The sequence below is a fragment of the Perca flavescens genome, chromosome 4 (genome assembly GCF_004354835.1).
Source record: "Perca flavescens isolate YP-PL-M2 chromosome 4, PFLA_1.0, whole genome shotgun sequence".
Taxonomy (NCBI): Eukaryota; Metazoa; Chordata; class Actinopteri; order Perciformes; family Percidae; genus Perca; species Perca flavescens.
In genome coordinates this window covers 32,303,343-32,320,517 of record NC_041334.1, presented here as the reverse complement: position 1 = coordinate 32,320,517, position 17,175 = coordinate 32,303,343, and the positions used below count along the sequence as shown (strand labels likewise).

The following is a 17,175-nucleotide window of genomic DNA, read 5'->3' as shown; positions in this document are numbered from 1 at the left end:
TTCAAATGACTAATTGCTACTATATAAAGCAGGTTAGTTAAAAAGTAATGCCACAGTTTTAAATATTTTGCTCCTATATCCTCACTCCCACAGATTTAAATGTGCAATTGTTTTTGTTGTCTAAATCTGCGTGTGCATCTGTTTGTTAAGTGTTCCACACACACACAAAGAGACACAGAATCACCAAAGAAACCTATAATGAGCTGAATCAGAGTTTTGTTTGGTCAGCGTGGGGCGTAAACCCATTTCAGAGGGCTGAGCATGCAGACTCAGTATGAGGCCCCCCTCTAGTCGCAGCGGCTCTTAATTCCGGTGCCTGGGGCGACAGAGCCAGTGACCCTAAAGCAGTCGCCCCACCTTGTTGTGATTCCAACCAGCCAGCCATGAAGTGGGTCACCAGCCGCTTGTCCCACAAGCCACCAAGCAGGGCTTAGATAAAAGGACAGATAGATAGATTGAGGTCTGAGTACAAGGAGTAGAGAGGTGGAGACAAGAGATGCTTTGCTCGATACTTCCACACGTAGATTGGATAAAGGCTGAACAGTTATGGAACCTGCTTGGGCCTGTTATATAATTTATAAAAGCCCTAAAGCTGTAATATATAAGCATACACAACAAACTCACATGGTCATCACAAAATCATATTTTATCCGTTCATACATGTAAAATGTGGGTCTGACAGGAAGTAGAGCTACTTTCGGGGTTCCATAAAGACTATTTGCTTCCGTCAGGAGGCGGAGTGTGGAATGTGGAGCCTGCTCAGAGCCTACGCAACCTGATTAAGGTCCCTCATTCCTAGAGACTGGGGGTCAGAGGGCACCAGAGGGCGTGGGGGGGAAGAGGAAAGGGCGGAAGGTGAGGGACAAGGGGGTGGATTAGGGGTGGAGTTTACAACCACGCCAGCATGGGCATTGGAGCCCTGAATACCACTCCACTATGACCTGTTATGACAGGGATCAGGGCTTTATGCTGAGTGGCTTACTGCCACAATCCATAGTTTTAACTGACGGGGCGGACCCTGTTAATGTTGTTTTGGTAAGGTTGGGGGAAAGGGTTGATGAGAATTACAACTACTCTCAAACATAGGGCTGAAGGAATATAGTTTAAGTTGTTAATGAATGTCCCATGCCAGATGAGCTATCTCTGATATTCATGGTATTTTGTGGTCAGGGACAGATGTTGTTACAGTATATTCATTTTGTTAATCACTGCATGAATGGGTGTATGTGTCCTCCCTTCAACAGGACTGTGAACTGGCCCAGTGTCCCAGCAGCCACCCTGTTCCCCCGGGGACTAAAGTCCCCTACAACCAGGGCCACAAAACACAGTGGCGGTTTGGTTCCTGGACCCAGGTTGGTAGTTCTGTCACATCTTCAGTTTGTTTGTCTTTGTTGTTTTCCAGCTTCTTAACCTCTCTCCTCTGCACAACAGTGTAGTGCCAGCTGTGGCAAAGGGACGCGTATGCGCTATGTGAGTTGCCGGGACAATCAGGGTGGTGTGGCAGAGGAGTCAGCGTGCGCCCATCTACCAAAACCCCTTGCCAGAGAAGTGTGCTCAGTTGTGGCCTGCGGACAGTGGAAAGTGCTGGAATGGACAGTGGTAAGAAAACCACCCTTTGTAATTTATTAATTTGTATCTGATCCAGTAATACATTATTTCAAAATTACAATTAAAGTTGCTGCACCGGATTCAAATAATTGGGAATTTTGAGTTTTCCTGTTGAATTGAAGTATTTTCCCTCAGATCTGCATCTTATTATACTGACAGACAGCACTGTTGAATAACCTATATACCACCAGTGTGCCTTCAATATTGCCATCCAGATGTTTTTTCCTACAAAGTTCATTTATTACGGTATTCTCTACATTATTTTTCACCCACACTGACAATTAGTGTGTGTGCACGCTATGTAGATGTTTGTGTGCAAAGATGTGGAGACAGGGTGGCAGCTGGAAGGCAAGTGTGTATCCAGGCCTGGAGGAGGGCTGGAATAAGGCTAGGGAAGTGTGTGTGTGTGTGTGTGTGTGTGTGTGTGTGTGTGTGTGTGTGTGTGTGTGTGTGTAGAGAGAGAGAATGGGAGTGAGGCTAAAGTGTCTGGAGCTGGGAGATGCAAGGGGCTGCAGTGAGGGGCTCCAGTTTTGTTTACAGATGTTTCTCATCAGAGTCCTGGTGATGCAGTACAGACAGACTGGAGGTCTGGTCACAATACACACACACACACACACACACACACACACACACACACACACACACACACACACACACACACGTACTACCAGGGCAAAGTCTCTCATTAGAAATAGTTCATCCTTAGGCTGAAAAAAGATTTCAGAGGCCATTGACTTACTGTATGAAAAACCTTCTTACAGTATCTAAAATGATGTGAAATCCATAACATTTTGACAGAGCAGTATAAACCTCTGGACAGCGTAATCCCAGGCAAGGTTTTAGAGTAGACAGCTGTTGCATAAGTCTAGTAGATCACCATATGCAAGACAGAAAGTGGACTCTGCAAGGGTGGAGCTGAGTGAGACACCATTAGTGCTTGGCAGAAGATTGCAACTCAGATTTCAGTGCCTCATTTTTACGTTAGCCTACCGTTAGCTAGCAGCTGGATTAAAATGGTGACAGCTAAATGGTGTAAAGGGTGTCTGTATTTTACTGTAGACAACAGCCGGACGTTAAGCAGTGTCCAGCTGCCGTTGTTGGAAAAACAACACAGACGGTGTGTTCACTTGAAACTAGTAAGCCTTGTGGTGCATTCAAAGTTATTGTAAAATACCAGATTCCCTCTTACCCTATTTTTTAAAGTATCAGTTCAGGCACCGTTTAGGCACCGGCACCGTTTTAAAAGTATCGTTTTAACACCGGTATCGAAAAAATCCCAAATGATACCCAACCCTAAGTCGGGGTTCCGTGGCTTTTTGGGCCAGGCCCGGTAGAGGTTACCAGGTACCAGGTTACCAGTATCACCGTCTGCCCTCGGATGAAGCCTCATGGGCACAATAGGCGATGAAAGGCTGCATTCACAGCCCTTTGCGATCCCATATCCGTCCTCGCGAGAGGGATAAAAAGGCGCACAGGAAACAAAACTTAAAAAAATTATATACTACAAAGCCAAATCACAGACATGTCAATTCACGTCATGTCACGTGTTCGGCAAAATATGGTAGGTCATTTGCAGGGCAATTTTTACTGGACAAATTAGAGACATGTTGGACTCGAGTGTCAGCGGAAACAGGTCACCAAATTGGGAGAATTTAATTATGTTAGGTCTTGCCTTGTCCTTGCCGCACACCATAATGACTATTTCTTCATGTGTGTGTTTTCAGTGCTCAGTAACCTGTGGCCAGGGAAAGACGACACGGCAGGTACTGTGCGTCAACTTCAGTGACCAAGAAGTGAATGCTATTGAGTGTGACCCAGACGATCGTCCTACCACAGATCAGGACTGTGCTATGTCTCAATGCCCGTCCCGCTCCAGTGAGTCCCGACCTCTCCCGTCCTCACCAAATGCCAGTGCCAGGAATAACCTGCCTCGCAGCCAATCCCACCAATGGCGGACTGGACCCTGGGGCGCGGTAAGGCATCTTACACACAGCAGCATCACATCACTGTGGTCAGCAAACCACTTCTCTGGAGCCTGACATCTAAAGATTTGGGCTTAATCTTGTTCAACCAAACCCTCAGCTCAAACAATAGCAGTCCAGATATAAATTTAGCATGTGGAAATGTAGTCCTCATTTATCGAACCAATGGTGTGTCTACGCGGTATTAAAGGAACAGTTAATATGGCCCTATAGCCAGTACCTATTTTGATTTGGTAACAGATTACACAAATATGAGATAACAATAACATTTATTAGAGTGCTTTAAAGATCTGTGTAGGTGGATTTAGTTTGGACAGAGCCAGGCTAGCTGTTTTCCCCTGTTTATAGTCTTTGTGCTAAGCCATGCTAACCAGCTTCTGGTTGTAGCGTTATTGTGACAATACAGACATGAGAGAGTTTCATCTAGATCACAACAAGAGGGTTAAATGTAGTTTCTTTAAAGCTACATTGTGTAAGAATTTCTCCCATCTAGCGGTGAAATTTTATATGACAACCACCTGAATCTTACTTTCTAGCCCCCCCCATTCCGAGCGTGTTCTAACTCCTACGGTGGCTGAGCGCGAAATTAGCTCTTAGTATCTCCATCGTTTACACGCAGCTGTTCTAGCTGTCTGTGTTACAACTGCATGACGTGAGTTGTCTGCCAGGGAAATCACGAAGTTATGCACAACCATGCTATAGTTAGCCAAGCAACTATGAAACTTTGAATTTACACAAATAGGCAAAATTACCTGTGGAGAAGAAAGTAGGAAACATCGGCGTCCCTTTCAAAATCCTTGCTCCTTATCAGCTCTTTCCATCTTGGAAAAGCCACTCCAATATCAACTTTGGTCTTTGTCGCGTTGTCGTTTTAATTCTCTTTTTAACTTCCTTGGCGACTCCGTTACATGTCCTAGAGAATATGTGTGATCCTCCATTTTCAACAGGCTTTCAAATCTGCCGGCAGTCGCGAGTAAACTCCCCCTACCTGGCATTCGTCACGGTGCCACTGAGTGTCCCTCTTTGGCTAATGTATTTTAAAGATGGAGGTGCAACATGGCGGCCGTCATTCGAGCGACTCGCTCCTATGTATTCTGAATGATTCTGAATGGCAGATACTACGTGTACGAGAATACTTTGATTAGTTGGTGGAAGTAATATCACATGAATGAGCACATATTTGTGAAACGTATTTTTTGCTAAGAATCAACTCAAAAAATTACACAATGTAGTTTGAAGGTGTCCTAACTAAATGTGTCGTCATGTTATCAAGTATTCTTTACATTCCTTGTATTGCAGTGACTAATGTAAATTGTAAAGTCAAGCAATTTCAAAAAACTAGTTATTAACTTCCTACAATGTGTTTTGTAACCTGATGCAGACTTTTACAAAAGCTCATGAAGGGGCAGTTCTTCAGGCCTTGCTCTCTTTTTAAGTATTTAGCCATTGTGACACACCACAGGATAGCAAGACCCAAGAGCTACAGGCTGATCCCACCATGGATCTCTTTCTTTGTATTGTTCAGCTGTTTAAAAAAAAAAAAAAAAAAAAAAAAAAAACTGTGTTAGTGATAATCTCTGTCCAAAAATAACTTTGACCTTTAAATAATTCTGGGAAGTGATTAAAGCTATTTCTGGTGACGCTTCCTGTCTCTGTTCTGAGGATATGTATTTTAATATAGCAGCAGATATGGTCAGTCATTTGACGTGAGATGTCTCTTAGTCTCTGAGTTTTTGTAAGAGTGGGGGCATTGTGTGCACGCTATTTATACCACATAGTGCACATTGATTCGTAACAACGTGTGCTGTTGGCATTAACCAACTAGTGATTTTGTTGACATTGATTTAATACTTTGCAGCTGGATGTTTAACTTTAGTGTGTGTTTTTACGTCACTGTGTCTAAAGGATATGTAAATAATATACAGTGTATTCCCCATGGGACCTATTTACACCTATACACTGAGCATCTGTTTGTGAGAACCATCTATTTGTGAACTCTTCACTCTCTGTACAACAGTGCTCCAGCACATGTGCAGGAGGTTTCCAGCGGCGTGTAGTAGTGTGCCAGGATGAGAACGGCTACCCTGCCAACAGCTGTGAAGATCGCAGCCGGCCCAATGAGCAACGATCCTGTGAGTCAGGGCCATGTCCTCAGTGGATCTATGGCAACTGGGGAGAGGTAAGACAGACATCACTTTACCGATGAGTCTCCATGACATATACTGATCTAGCTTAGAGAGACACTGTGGGATGCTCATTTGTGTTTGAACAAATATGTTTGACTGATGCAGGCGTTGCTTAGTGTGGAGGTTTGAAAATGCATTAGAACTCAGCTAAGGCTCGGGCGCACATTCTTGATGCTTCACACAAGACAGATCTTTTTTAACGGGAAAAAAATAGCCCTAGTTTTTTCTTCACACAAAATACAACCTCTCCTCTTGCTGTCTTCAGTGTACCAAGCCATGCGGAGGTGGGATAAAGACAAGGCTGGTGGTGTGTCAGCGTCCAAACGGCGAGCGTTTCAATGATCTGAGCTGCGAGATCCACGACAAGCCACCAGATCGTGAGCAGTGCAATACTCAGCCATGCCCGTCTAGCCCCCACTGGAGCACAGACCCATGGAGCTCGGTACGCTCATAAAAAATACTCATCTTGTTTTTCAACCTCACATTTTTTTTTCAAATACCTGTATACTTACTCTTTCACAAACAGTCTTCAAGGGGCTTTGACTTTGGTGCTTTTGCACTGGAAATGACCTGCTTCCCTACTTTTACTTTTAACCTCCTCCACTTCCTGCTCCCTCTCTGGTGCCTGCGATTGGTCAACATTTCCTCAAGACATTCGGAAAGTTAATTCTGTTCTGTTCTGCTTGAATGGCAAAGAAACACTCACTTGCAATATGCAAAAAAAGTAATGTCAATAAGACTTCAGTGACAGCTGTGACCAGAAGAACTTTGTGTCAGTCCTAGTTACCATAAAACTGTTGTTGAGCCTTGTATTAGTATTTGAAAAATTCAGGATCACTTTGTATTAAAATCAAAGTTAGTTTTGTAAAATATTGTTTTTAAAGATAATTTATTAAGATATTTTTTCCTTTTTATCTTTTGTATATAGCGTTAACTTTTAAAAGTGATTTATTTTGTGACTTAGCTCTTTGTATTTAGCCAAACTCTGTTCATATGCAAAACTGATGAATGTTTTTGTATATCAGGAATATACAATACGATGCCTTGCTCTTTTATTATCCAAAGAATAGCCCATAATCTCCAAATATGTGGTGCTACAGATTCTAGTCTATGTTCTGTTATTAACTTTAAAAGCACCAACTTACATTGGACTGTGTTTGGGCTGTGTACTACATCTTTGTACTATATACATTTTTGAAATGGCTATTGTATCAAGATTTCAATTTGTCTCAAGGCACATGTGGTTTTTTTTAACAGAAGTTACTAATCTTATTTAGACACTTTATTTTACAGTTAATTTTTTTACTTTCTGCTATGAAACAAACAGTGGTGTTGCTCCAAAATTACATTGACATCAATGCGTGAATATGTTGACTCAAAAGTTCCTGAAACGTCCAGTATCAGTAGTAAACACCAGCAAACAGCAGCTGTACTAGCACTGTAAAATAAAATGTCTCACAGAGTTTGTGGTAATTAGTACTAACAATTAGTAGTAACAGCCATTGTATTCCAGTTTGGCAGAGGGTTTTGACCCAGATTTCATTAGTGTGGCCAAAACAATAGGTTTAAAGCTCTCTGCTCCAAAGGTGCTTGATATGAGTGTATTTATATTGTGTTAGTTAATGTTTTCTTTGTACTTGGAGTTGCTAAATATGCTATGCTCAACAATACCTCATTTGGAACAAAACACAACTCTTCTAGCCATTAAACTATGATAACCTCCTAAACTAAAGTGGTGCTTTGGCCAAACAAGGGAGATTTAAATATCAAGAATGAACCATCACATTTTTGGACGGTTAGGTGTTTATTGTGGCACATTGCTTTTTGATGCTGCCTTTTCTGTACTTTTTATTTCTTTCCATGAGCAGTTAGTTGATTGTTAATCAGATTGATCAGCTTAATGCAAAGTGTATCACAGATTTGATGAAATAATGTTGAATTGTCTTTGAATGTCAATCAAACAACTTGTTCAACCATGAAGAGAATGGGCTGTTAAAATGACGTACTTTGAACACTTATACCTGTGACCACGGGAAGTTAATAGTGTTTTGTATCCAGAGCTCTAATTTTGAGCCAACCTGATGTGTCTACCTCAGTCTCTGTTTTGATTGCCCCCCTGCCGTATCTTTCTCTCCCTTGCACTGGAGGGATTTTGGCTGACTAAGATTAAGCATGAGTTGTTGAGGCTACCCAGTGCAGTTGATGGACAGGGTGTGTGTGTCATTTCCCACCTTGTATTGCAATCCTGTTGAAGACAGTAAAAACTGATCCAAAATCTGTGGTTAGGGGCAACATTTGCCTGCAGCCCACCCAGTTGACTCCTCCTGGTCATAAATGACATCACACCTTATTTTAAGGGGCTTGTTAAACAGCAGTGAGAACATTTTTTAACCACACATCATTTACTAATGAGAACTATTGCTTGTAATGACTCCCACAAGTGTGATTGTAAGGCAGCGTAAAATTTAGGTTGAATCAGTGAAGCAGAACACAGTATTTACAAGCACATCCTATTATTCCTCTTTATTTTCACATTTCAGTCTTAGCAGTTTGACTCCTTGTGGTCAACCTCTTGGTGTAAATAGCAGTACAGATCAAACACCGTATCAACAGGCTTTTGAAATAAGCATATTGTATTTATCTTATTCACAGATGGCAGTATTAGTTTGTGTTTCAAGAAGATTTCTGTATATTAATGTAATTACTTGTATTTATTGTTACTTCATTATAATGTTATGTCAATATTTAATTTTTTTTATGGATTTGTTGGATTTCTGTTCATTTCCAGAAAAGGTTACGATTAAAGTGAAGTAGAGGTACTATCAAAGGCTTTTTTCATTTTTATTTGAACAATATTGTTCGGTAATGCTTTAGATTATGGCCTGCAACATACAGTGTAATTATTTCCAATTTACAGTGTAATTTTATTTTTTACCAGTACAATATGTACCAATATATACATGTAGGTGCAAGGGAACAAGATGTGAAATTAGGAAATAAAAGTGTTACAATTTGGGAATTTAAAGAGCATTTATACTGCAGGTATTTTTTTACTAACGGGTAACTGTTGTGTAAAAATTATTATTATTATAATATTAAGTAGTACAGTGTGACCTACTGAGCAACAAGCCTGGACCTTTGGGGGAAGATAGGCTAATGAGTTCTGTAGCACTTTATACATCTGCTGTGACTTATTTCAAAATTTACCATACACCACAAACTACGTAGTTGGGTCATTTGATACATTTAAAAGTCAGCGAATCTCTTTTAACGGTAAACTAACTTCCAACAATTTAGACTTGTGTCCAAAATGGAGTAAACCTAATACCAAAAACAAAGGCAATGGCTATACAAAACACTATACACACAACAGAACACAGTCTCAGCTGCCACTCACTTAACCAGCAAACGTTGATGTGGACGCTTGTTCATGACCTGTGTTTGCTCTTAAGGAGGGTCACGCTCATGTACACTGTAATATTAGAATAGTTACCTGGTAGTTAAAAAATACCTAATGTTTAAAAGTATGTACATTTATAAGTTCACAGATTGTTAACTCCTTCTTCCTCTTAACTCCACATCTTGTTCACTTGTACCTAAAGTACACATATGTAACAGTACGTACTAGTAAAACATTCACACTGTAAATTTGGAAGCATTACTTTTTATGTTGTGGGCCGTAATCTAAAGCGTTACTAACATTTTTTGTCACATCCATTGAGCAGGTCACTGAAAGCAAAGAAAAAGGAAAAGAATAACTTGCAACTCACTGGCAACATACACGGACTGGTGATGCAAGTACCAACCTCTAACAACATTCATTACACCAATTGCCTCGCTGTTGGCAACGTTGTAGACCTGATGCTAGCCCTGTAATGAAGTATTTAACTCAAGATTACCAACTCCTGCTTTATTTGTGTTTGTGGATAAGGAAGTGTCCTATATTATTTAGTGTTTTACCTTTAACTTTAGCTCAAAAATTTAAAAAGAGAGGCCTCGCAAATAGCTTATCAAGCAGTCCTCCCAGTCCATTCAACGGAGTGTTTTTCCTGAATGAAAACGCACAAATCACTGAGCAATATCCTTGTTATTTTAAGTAGTCAGGGCCTCTGCTGACCTCTTTGAGCGATCATGCTTTTACCCTCTGTGTCAGGAGTTCAAAGATCTTTCCATCATGGTAAATCTTTGTCCTGTGTGACAATGCCTCAGGATACCTCCCATTTCATTTACTGTGTTCATTCACTCTTAATGCCTACCCTGGCTTTTTTCTGGGACGCCGGGTAACGCGTGCTCCACTCTGAAGTTGCCAGCGCCCTTTGCCCCTTTCTGTCAGGCCCCTCTACTCTGGTCTAATGCAAGTTGATGACAGTGTACCAATATGGGTGACAGTGACTCGAATGAGGGGGGCCATCAGCAAGACAATGCAGTGATGTATTGGTGGGTCAAGGGTCACGTTTGATCTGGGGAGGTGCCCCTTCCCCGTTCATCCCATCAGCACAGACAGAGTTCTGGGAAACTGCAGTGATTCTGGTGTGTGTGTGTGTGTGTGTGGGGGGGGGGGTGGGGGAGGGGTTTGAGAGACAAAACCAAGTTGAATAGGAATTTTTTTTCCCTTGGGAGGGGGGGGTTATTTCACATTGTGCTTACCAATGACTTGCCTGTCTGGATGTGTATTTATATTATAATTGTATGATTTGACTGATGCAGTATGTATCTGTATCTGATTGTAATCACCCTTTGAACTTTGTTTAGAAGGCAGTTCAAACTTAGACTGGCGATCGACACCGTTTAAATTTCATGTAGCATTATGGTGAATGGTAAATCCACTTATACAGCGCTTTTCTCCCTCAACAAGACTGCTTTGCAGTGCTCATGCACCCATTCATATTCTCGCTCACACACCGATGCAAGGCGCTTGCCTGCCCATCGGGAGCTACTCATCACTTTCACACGTGGACAGAAGGAGCCAGGGATCGAACTACCAACCCTGTGATTAGTAGATGATCCGCTCTACCTCCTGCAAATAAAATTGATGCAAATAAAATGGTTTATATAGCGTATTTATTGTATGATGAAGTAGAACATGTTAAGTTCAAGTAAGTGTGAGCAGTGCTGTTTTTGTTTTTGTGAACTGCTCTGGATAAAATACAGAACCGTAGAGAAGTCGATACACTGCAGTGGGGGGGTTTCATGTACTGATACACAGTGTTTTAAATTGTCACATTTGTACTGATTCTCAAAGTATTCTGAGGAATGACTTGGCGTTTAAACAGAACAGTCTGGAAGACTGCCTTGGATTGTAAATGTTTTTCTTTAATTACTTGAACCTTTACTGGAAAGCCCAGTTTCCCCTGTGATGACCCACTTGCTCTCCACAGTTCATCTAACGCTAATGTGTTACGTTATATTTTGTTCATGTCAGGCCAAACATTAAAAAATACAATCTCTGTTGTTAATCAGTGGTGGTATTTAATATTAGGAGAACTGTAAGTTGCTTATTACATCAACCATGAAGTTTTCTACTCATGTGCTACGATTCATCGTGGAAAGCGCTGTCCCAAAGACATACAAGCAACACAGTCAGTCATTTCTATAAGATTTTAATCACAACAATATCCATATAAGATTCACTTAGTTGCTATGGTAAAAACACCCTAAACTGAATCCTCAATAGTCTTCATTGTTTTGACTGACATCACCAACAACATGAGTAATTCCAATAAATCTAGCACATTACCAATCAAATTGGGATGTTAGGGTTGCCCGCTTTTTAAAAAGGGGAATACGCATTTTTATTAGCCCCTCTTTTGGTGAGCCTTCCTCCCCACTGAATGAGGTGGGAGGTCACATCATGTTCCTGTCTAGTACAGTCCCTTGCTGGTCAGGACAGCACCACACGCTGGTCCGCATTCTCGTTTAACTCTGAGCCTGTCGTTTCCCATCCATCCCCACATGCCACGCCCCCTTTCATTATCCGAGCACAGTCTAGCCCTTCTCCACGCCCTCAGCTAACGTTGCTATGTGTGTATGTGTGTGTGTGTGTGTGTGTGCGTGTGTGTGTGTCTGCCTGTCACACTGAGTTAGACTCCCGGTAACTCGGTGAACCCGGAGGTGAAACAAACTGCTGCCGTGGTCATCGGGAACAATTTGCCATTGGACCAGCTACTCACGTGGAACTGGGTCTCATATCACATTTCTTTATGTTTTGAGACAAAAAACATCCACAGATCAACATTTACTTGGTTAATAAATACTTGGCTTGTTTTGAATTATGGCTGTGCCTTTAGTGTTATCTACCTTTTATTATACAAAACATACATTTTGATTTCAATTTCACTTGTTTTTTCTTTTGACATCTTGTAGTGCTCTGCCTCCTGTGGAAGAGGGTTCAAGTCCCGTAAGGTGGGCTGTGTGACTGGGTCAGGCCGCCCTGTCCCAGAGGAAAATTGCCAGCATCTGTCCCCTAAACCCAGCAAGCAGAGGCGTTGCAGAGGTGGTCGATGTCCCAAGTGGAAGACTGGCAACTGGGGAGAGGTAGGACTCTTTGAACCCTGCTGCTAAAAAACACTCCTCTACCACTCTTGTTCCCACGCTGCCAGACATGTAAGCATTTTTTTTCTCTCTCTCTCTCTCTCTCTCCACTTTAATGCTTACCAGCTTGCTGGCAAATATGTGCTTATATGTGAAAACATCTGCAGCTAAACCTGACTGTGTTTATGCACCATGCCAGGCCACTAACTAAGGCAGGGTGCTTTTACACATCACATGGTGATTGCAGCAAAGACCTGCTAACAGGGGTTTTGAGGTAGTGTATGCTGGGCTTGCAACTTCACAGTACAGTAAATATGACTGCAGGAGGGATGTGCACCCCTAAGTCCAGCCTGTTGATCTACCCCTCATCTCTACCATTTCTCTCCTCTCTGTTCCTTTTATCATCAATCTGACTGTTGCTCTTTCAAGCCCTCTTTCACTTTTTTTCCTCCCTAACTTCTGCCTCTCCAATGGGAACCACATGTTAGTCTTTTTTTGTTGTTGAATACCCTACTAAAGCGTCAATCCACTGACGTCATCATGCCAGACACACTCACAACTTCCACCTGGCTTGCTGGAGAGCCCGTCTGATGCCTGTTCGCCTTTTCTTTCCCTTCCTTTACTCTCCATAGGCCTTTTGCTCTTTGTTTTCTCTCTCTCTCTCTTTTCTCATGTCCTCTTTTTCTGAATTCACCCCACTGGCCAAGTGTCCAAGCACAGAGCCACATCTGTGCTCCACACATCAGAAAGGGTCTCTTAACAGCTGTGGAGTAGGACACATGCCAGGAGAAAATGATACTCCACACAAATGGAATGCACTCTTAGTGCATTCCATTTACCTCGGAAGTCGGAAGCCAGAGCTGGGAATGACGTCACACCCTAGTTGACTGCATTCCATTTAACAAATCGGAATTCACAGTGGGATTTGCTCGAGCCAGGTTAGCCATTGTTAACAATACCAGTTGATAACAACCCATTTCGCTGTTTTTTGTGTGCATACAAACAGCATAACAACATGTCCACAGATAGAAGGTGGACAGGACTGTGTGTACGACTGATTTAGTGAGACACAAATGAGACACAAGTGCTAATAAACTGTAAGTTCGGCTACTACAGTTTTCACTACTGTTGATGCACGGAGCAGCCATGTTGGATTTTGAGCTTGGGTTACTGTAAGGTTGTCCGCCTTCCCAACTCGGAAATCTGAGTTCAGGGGACGTGTTTCCGACTTTGAACTCAGAAATTCTAACTATCGAGTACAAATGGAATGCACCCTCTGTCAAATACAGCATGTTCACCCATAATGCAGCAGGGTCAACTTCTGAAATGGCATGGCAGATAATACACAGTGAAATATGTAAAGTTGTGTCACGTAAATGTATCAATGGACATGTAAATATGTCTGTATTTGGTATAGATTCATGTAAACTCTGGAACCTTAGCTTAATCATCTGCATAGTTCATCACGTCCTGGTCCCTTAATCTGCAAAAATAATGAGCAGTTATGATGCTGGTGTCAGTCTCTCTCATATACACATACACAGAGACTTAAACATTGTATCAGTCATATTCTGTGATATTGGACCTCAAACATTCCTTCACTTCAAAGCTACATGAGTTATCTATTCGTATGTAGGTATTATGCAATTCATTAACATTACATTAACATCAGTAGAGTGCAGGTTGTTCAGAATCACCAACATCTGTTTGAAAAGAGACACAACTGTTACTGTTAAATATTACCTCCAAAAGAATTAAAACAAAGTTTTATTATATAGCAGAAAAGGCTTTCATTAAAAACACAGTTTCACAAAACCATCAACTGCAGGTTCCAACTTGAATTTGTTCACATTTCTGTAAATAAACAAACACCAGTTAAGGTTATGTTAATATAAACCATATAACTTCAATATGAACATGGTGGCATTGTTGCAGATATTTAATCATTGCATATTTAATACTCATTACGCCAAGTCCTGTGTGTAATGCATTTATATTGTTAATATAACACTTTGGTTAGTAAATAAAATAAAATGACAAATGTGCATTTACATCTATAAACATCTAATTCAGCATTGGTCACATTTTCACATTTAGACAGAATGTGTGCATAGTTACTTGATGAGTCAAGGTAAGGGATACGACGTGACATCTAGAACACAAACAGAGTAAATATTTGTTGGTTTTAGACATGCATATTCCCTTAAATAAATGCTATCGTCAGTCTTCATACTTTATAAAAAATAAAATACCACAGCCGGCAAACAAATGAGAAACATTCATACTGTGGCCTAATTAAACTCACTGCGTATTGCGATCCCCACACTATTACTTCTCTTCAGGAATATTAGCTGATCATTTGATATGCAGTAAAACATTACAGTTAAACGGAGTAGGCCTAATAAAGGTTGAATGGATGTTTTCAAAGTACTTATCTGTCCTGCTTTCAGTGTTCAGCATCGTGTGGCGACGGCATCCGGCGACGGGAGGTGTTCTGCCAGGACGGAGCCCGACGGAGCCCGCTGGAGACCGGCTGTTCTCAGCGCTCCAGACCCGCGTCCAGCCAGAGCTGTCGGGTCGCTGACTGTCCCTCTCGGTACCGGTGGAGAGAAGGAGACTGGCAGACGGTAAGCTGCCTGTGCAGAAAAGCAACCTGTGTGCTGAAAAAAGTAGCCTAGTTTTACAGCTTTGTCTCCACCGGGCGAGTCCTATCTGCAGTTTGAGTCGCTGCTTCAGTCAGCGGTTAGGCTGCTGCTGCCAGGGGGCCACAGGGGAGGAGAGAGGAGATGCATGGCCCTTGTGAAAATCAGATGATGTTTTTTTTTTTTTTTTTCTTTTTTTAACACAGCCCAAGTCTCGTTGTAAAATGGATTATTCCGGCCTCAATGCTGATTGGCTAATCCGCTTTTTTAGAAGCAGTTGAAAAGTTAAGTGTAGCCTTAGTAAGTAAATGCACAACTGTGTCATGATTTTTAATTATCTAAACATTAAGCCCACATGTTGCCCCTAAGAAAACCAATTTTCTCAGTCAGCTTCTTATTATGAGTGTGGACCTACATAAACGCTATGTTCTGCCAGTTTTGGTATTTCTTATGAGAAATTTGTCTATTTATATATATAAACAAATGGGTGCTTCCCACTGGTTTGAAGTGGGCGGGTCTCAGTTAAAAATAAGTGATGTGGCATAGTATAGAGTTGTGCACCAATCAGGATTTAGAAATATTTGAATGAAAATGTGAATACAGTTTGGGGGTTGTTCCCAAAGGGGTAAGCTTCACTTCAGAACTTGAACCTCCTATTGCGCCATTTTGATGCTACAACAATATCACCTCTCGTTAGCATTCCATTGACTGCCATTCATTTTGACGTCACTTTGACAGTGAATAACTTTACATCTGAAGCATTTAAAGACTTCATATGTCCATTGTTTATTTCTAAAGAAACACGACAATGTATAAAAGGCTCCCTTACCTTGTACCTCCCGTTATGGCTGCGTAACAGATGTTTTTGTAAAAATAGGCTAATGATTAGTTACACAGTAGAGGAATTACCGTATAGTAGCCTACAGGAGAAGCTCGCAGGCAGTTTCGACTCACATTAGCTGTTTAAGTTTAATTACTAATGTTAACTAGCATTTTAGTTATCAATAATTAGCCTGTGTCTATGTTATCTCCTTACATTTACCTACGCTCTCCGTCTCTGGAAGATTGGGAATGATTGAGATTTCTCTTGGCACAGCTACCAGAAGACTTACAACTTTCAGACAGGTTGCTCACGTCACATTTACGTTGTCTCTCTCAGTTGGAGGCTGCGCAGTAACGCTTAGCCATCACCGGAAAAGTGCTTCTAATATCCTATCAGTTTATATACTGTCTATGGTTGTTTCCCGGTCGCAAAATTACGACTCCCACTATGGCCACGCCAAGACCCGCCCTACGAAGCAGCTCGATTGGTTGGGGTTAGGCATTTCACCTTGAGTGGTTAAGGTTAGGATATCCAATTGGTCAAGGGATAGGACCTGAACAAATGGGGTTACGTTACCTTGTGTTCTCATGGACGCCTGGCCAATAAATGCTACTGAAGGGCGGGTCTTGGCGGGGCCATAGTGGGATTCGTAATATCGCTTCCCCGGTCACTATCAATTCAATTTCATCAAACCACACTCAAACAGTCCTGGTGAAACAGCTTAGCTGACGTTTTGACTTTATACTATTATTAATAATACAAATGTTTTTTCTCCCCTAACTTTTGATTGTTTGCTTCTTTTTTAACTCAATAATATTTTATTTTATAGAGAAAATTGATATGAAACCATATTTACAGGGACATAAAAGTTTAAAAAAATTCTCCTATTAATTTGATTTTTTTTAATCATAATTGAATATTATTATTTTGTAAAGTGCACGAATACTGTTATATATCTTTTAGAGTCTTGTTGCTTGATATCGTACAGTCATACCTAGGCTATATTTAATGGGCATTCCTGCTGAGCATCATTCAGCCAGTTTCTATAGGCTACACATCCTTGTTGAGAGTTGGGATTATTAGAACAGGCAGCTGCAGCAGGAGTTTCTTCTTCACTGTGTTCAAGTGATGTTGAATCTGGGTCACTGAGCAGCATGAAATGTCTCCTCTGATAGGAGAGTCTAATTAATCTGGAGAATTGTTTGGAGCTCTCTGCCTGGGTGTTCCAATTAACAGCTCAAAGTAATTACAACAGTTCACCTGGCACGGGTTAACATATGTGTTTTATAGACTTTATACACTGTGGAGACAATCTCCACAAACCAGAGACGATGTCTAACGCCAACATTTTACTTCTTTGCCCACGTAGCTTCTTTCTACAGGCCTAACCTGTGAAATGTTTT

General features: G+C 41.4%; 1 protein-coding gene across 1 annotated transcript in view; it reads left to right on the top strand.

The window, feature by feature from the left end:
• The window catches only part of adamts9 (ADAM metallopeptidase with thrombospondin type 1 motif, 9), a 50,567-nt gene that overhangs the window by 20,659 nt on the left and 12,733 nt on the right, over positions 1–17,175 (top strand). Inside the window, exons 24-30 of the mRNA XM_028576979.1 lie at positions 1,245–1,352; positions 1,432–1,599; positions 3,333–3,581; positions 5,608–5,769; positions 6,042–6,218; positions 12,140–12,310; positions 14,758–14,934. Of these exons, the coding sequence (XP_028432780.1) occupies positions 1,245–1,352; positions 1,432–1,599; positions 3,333–3,581; positions 5,608–5,769; positions 6,042–6,218; positions 12,140–12,310; positions 14,758–14,934 (1,212 nt within the window). The remainder of the gene's footprint in view (positions 1–1,244; positions 1,353–1,431; positions 1,600–3,332; positions 3,582–5,607; positions 5,770–6,041; positions 6,219–12,139; positions 12,311–14,757; positions 14,935–17,175) is intronic.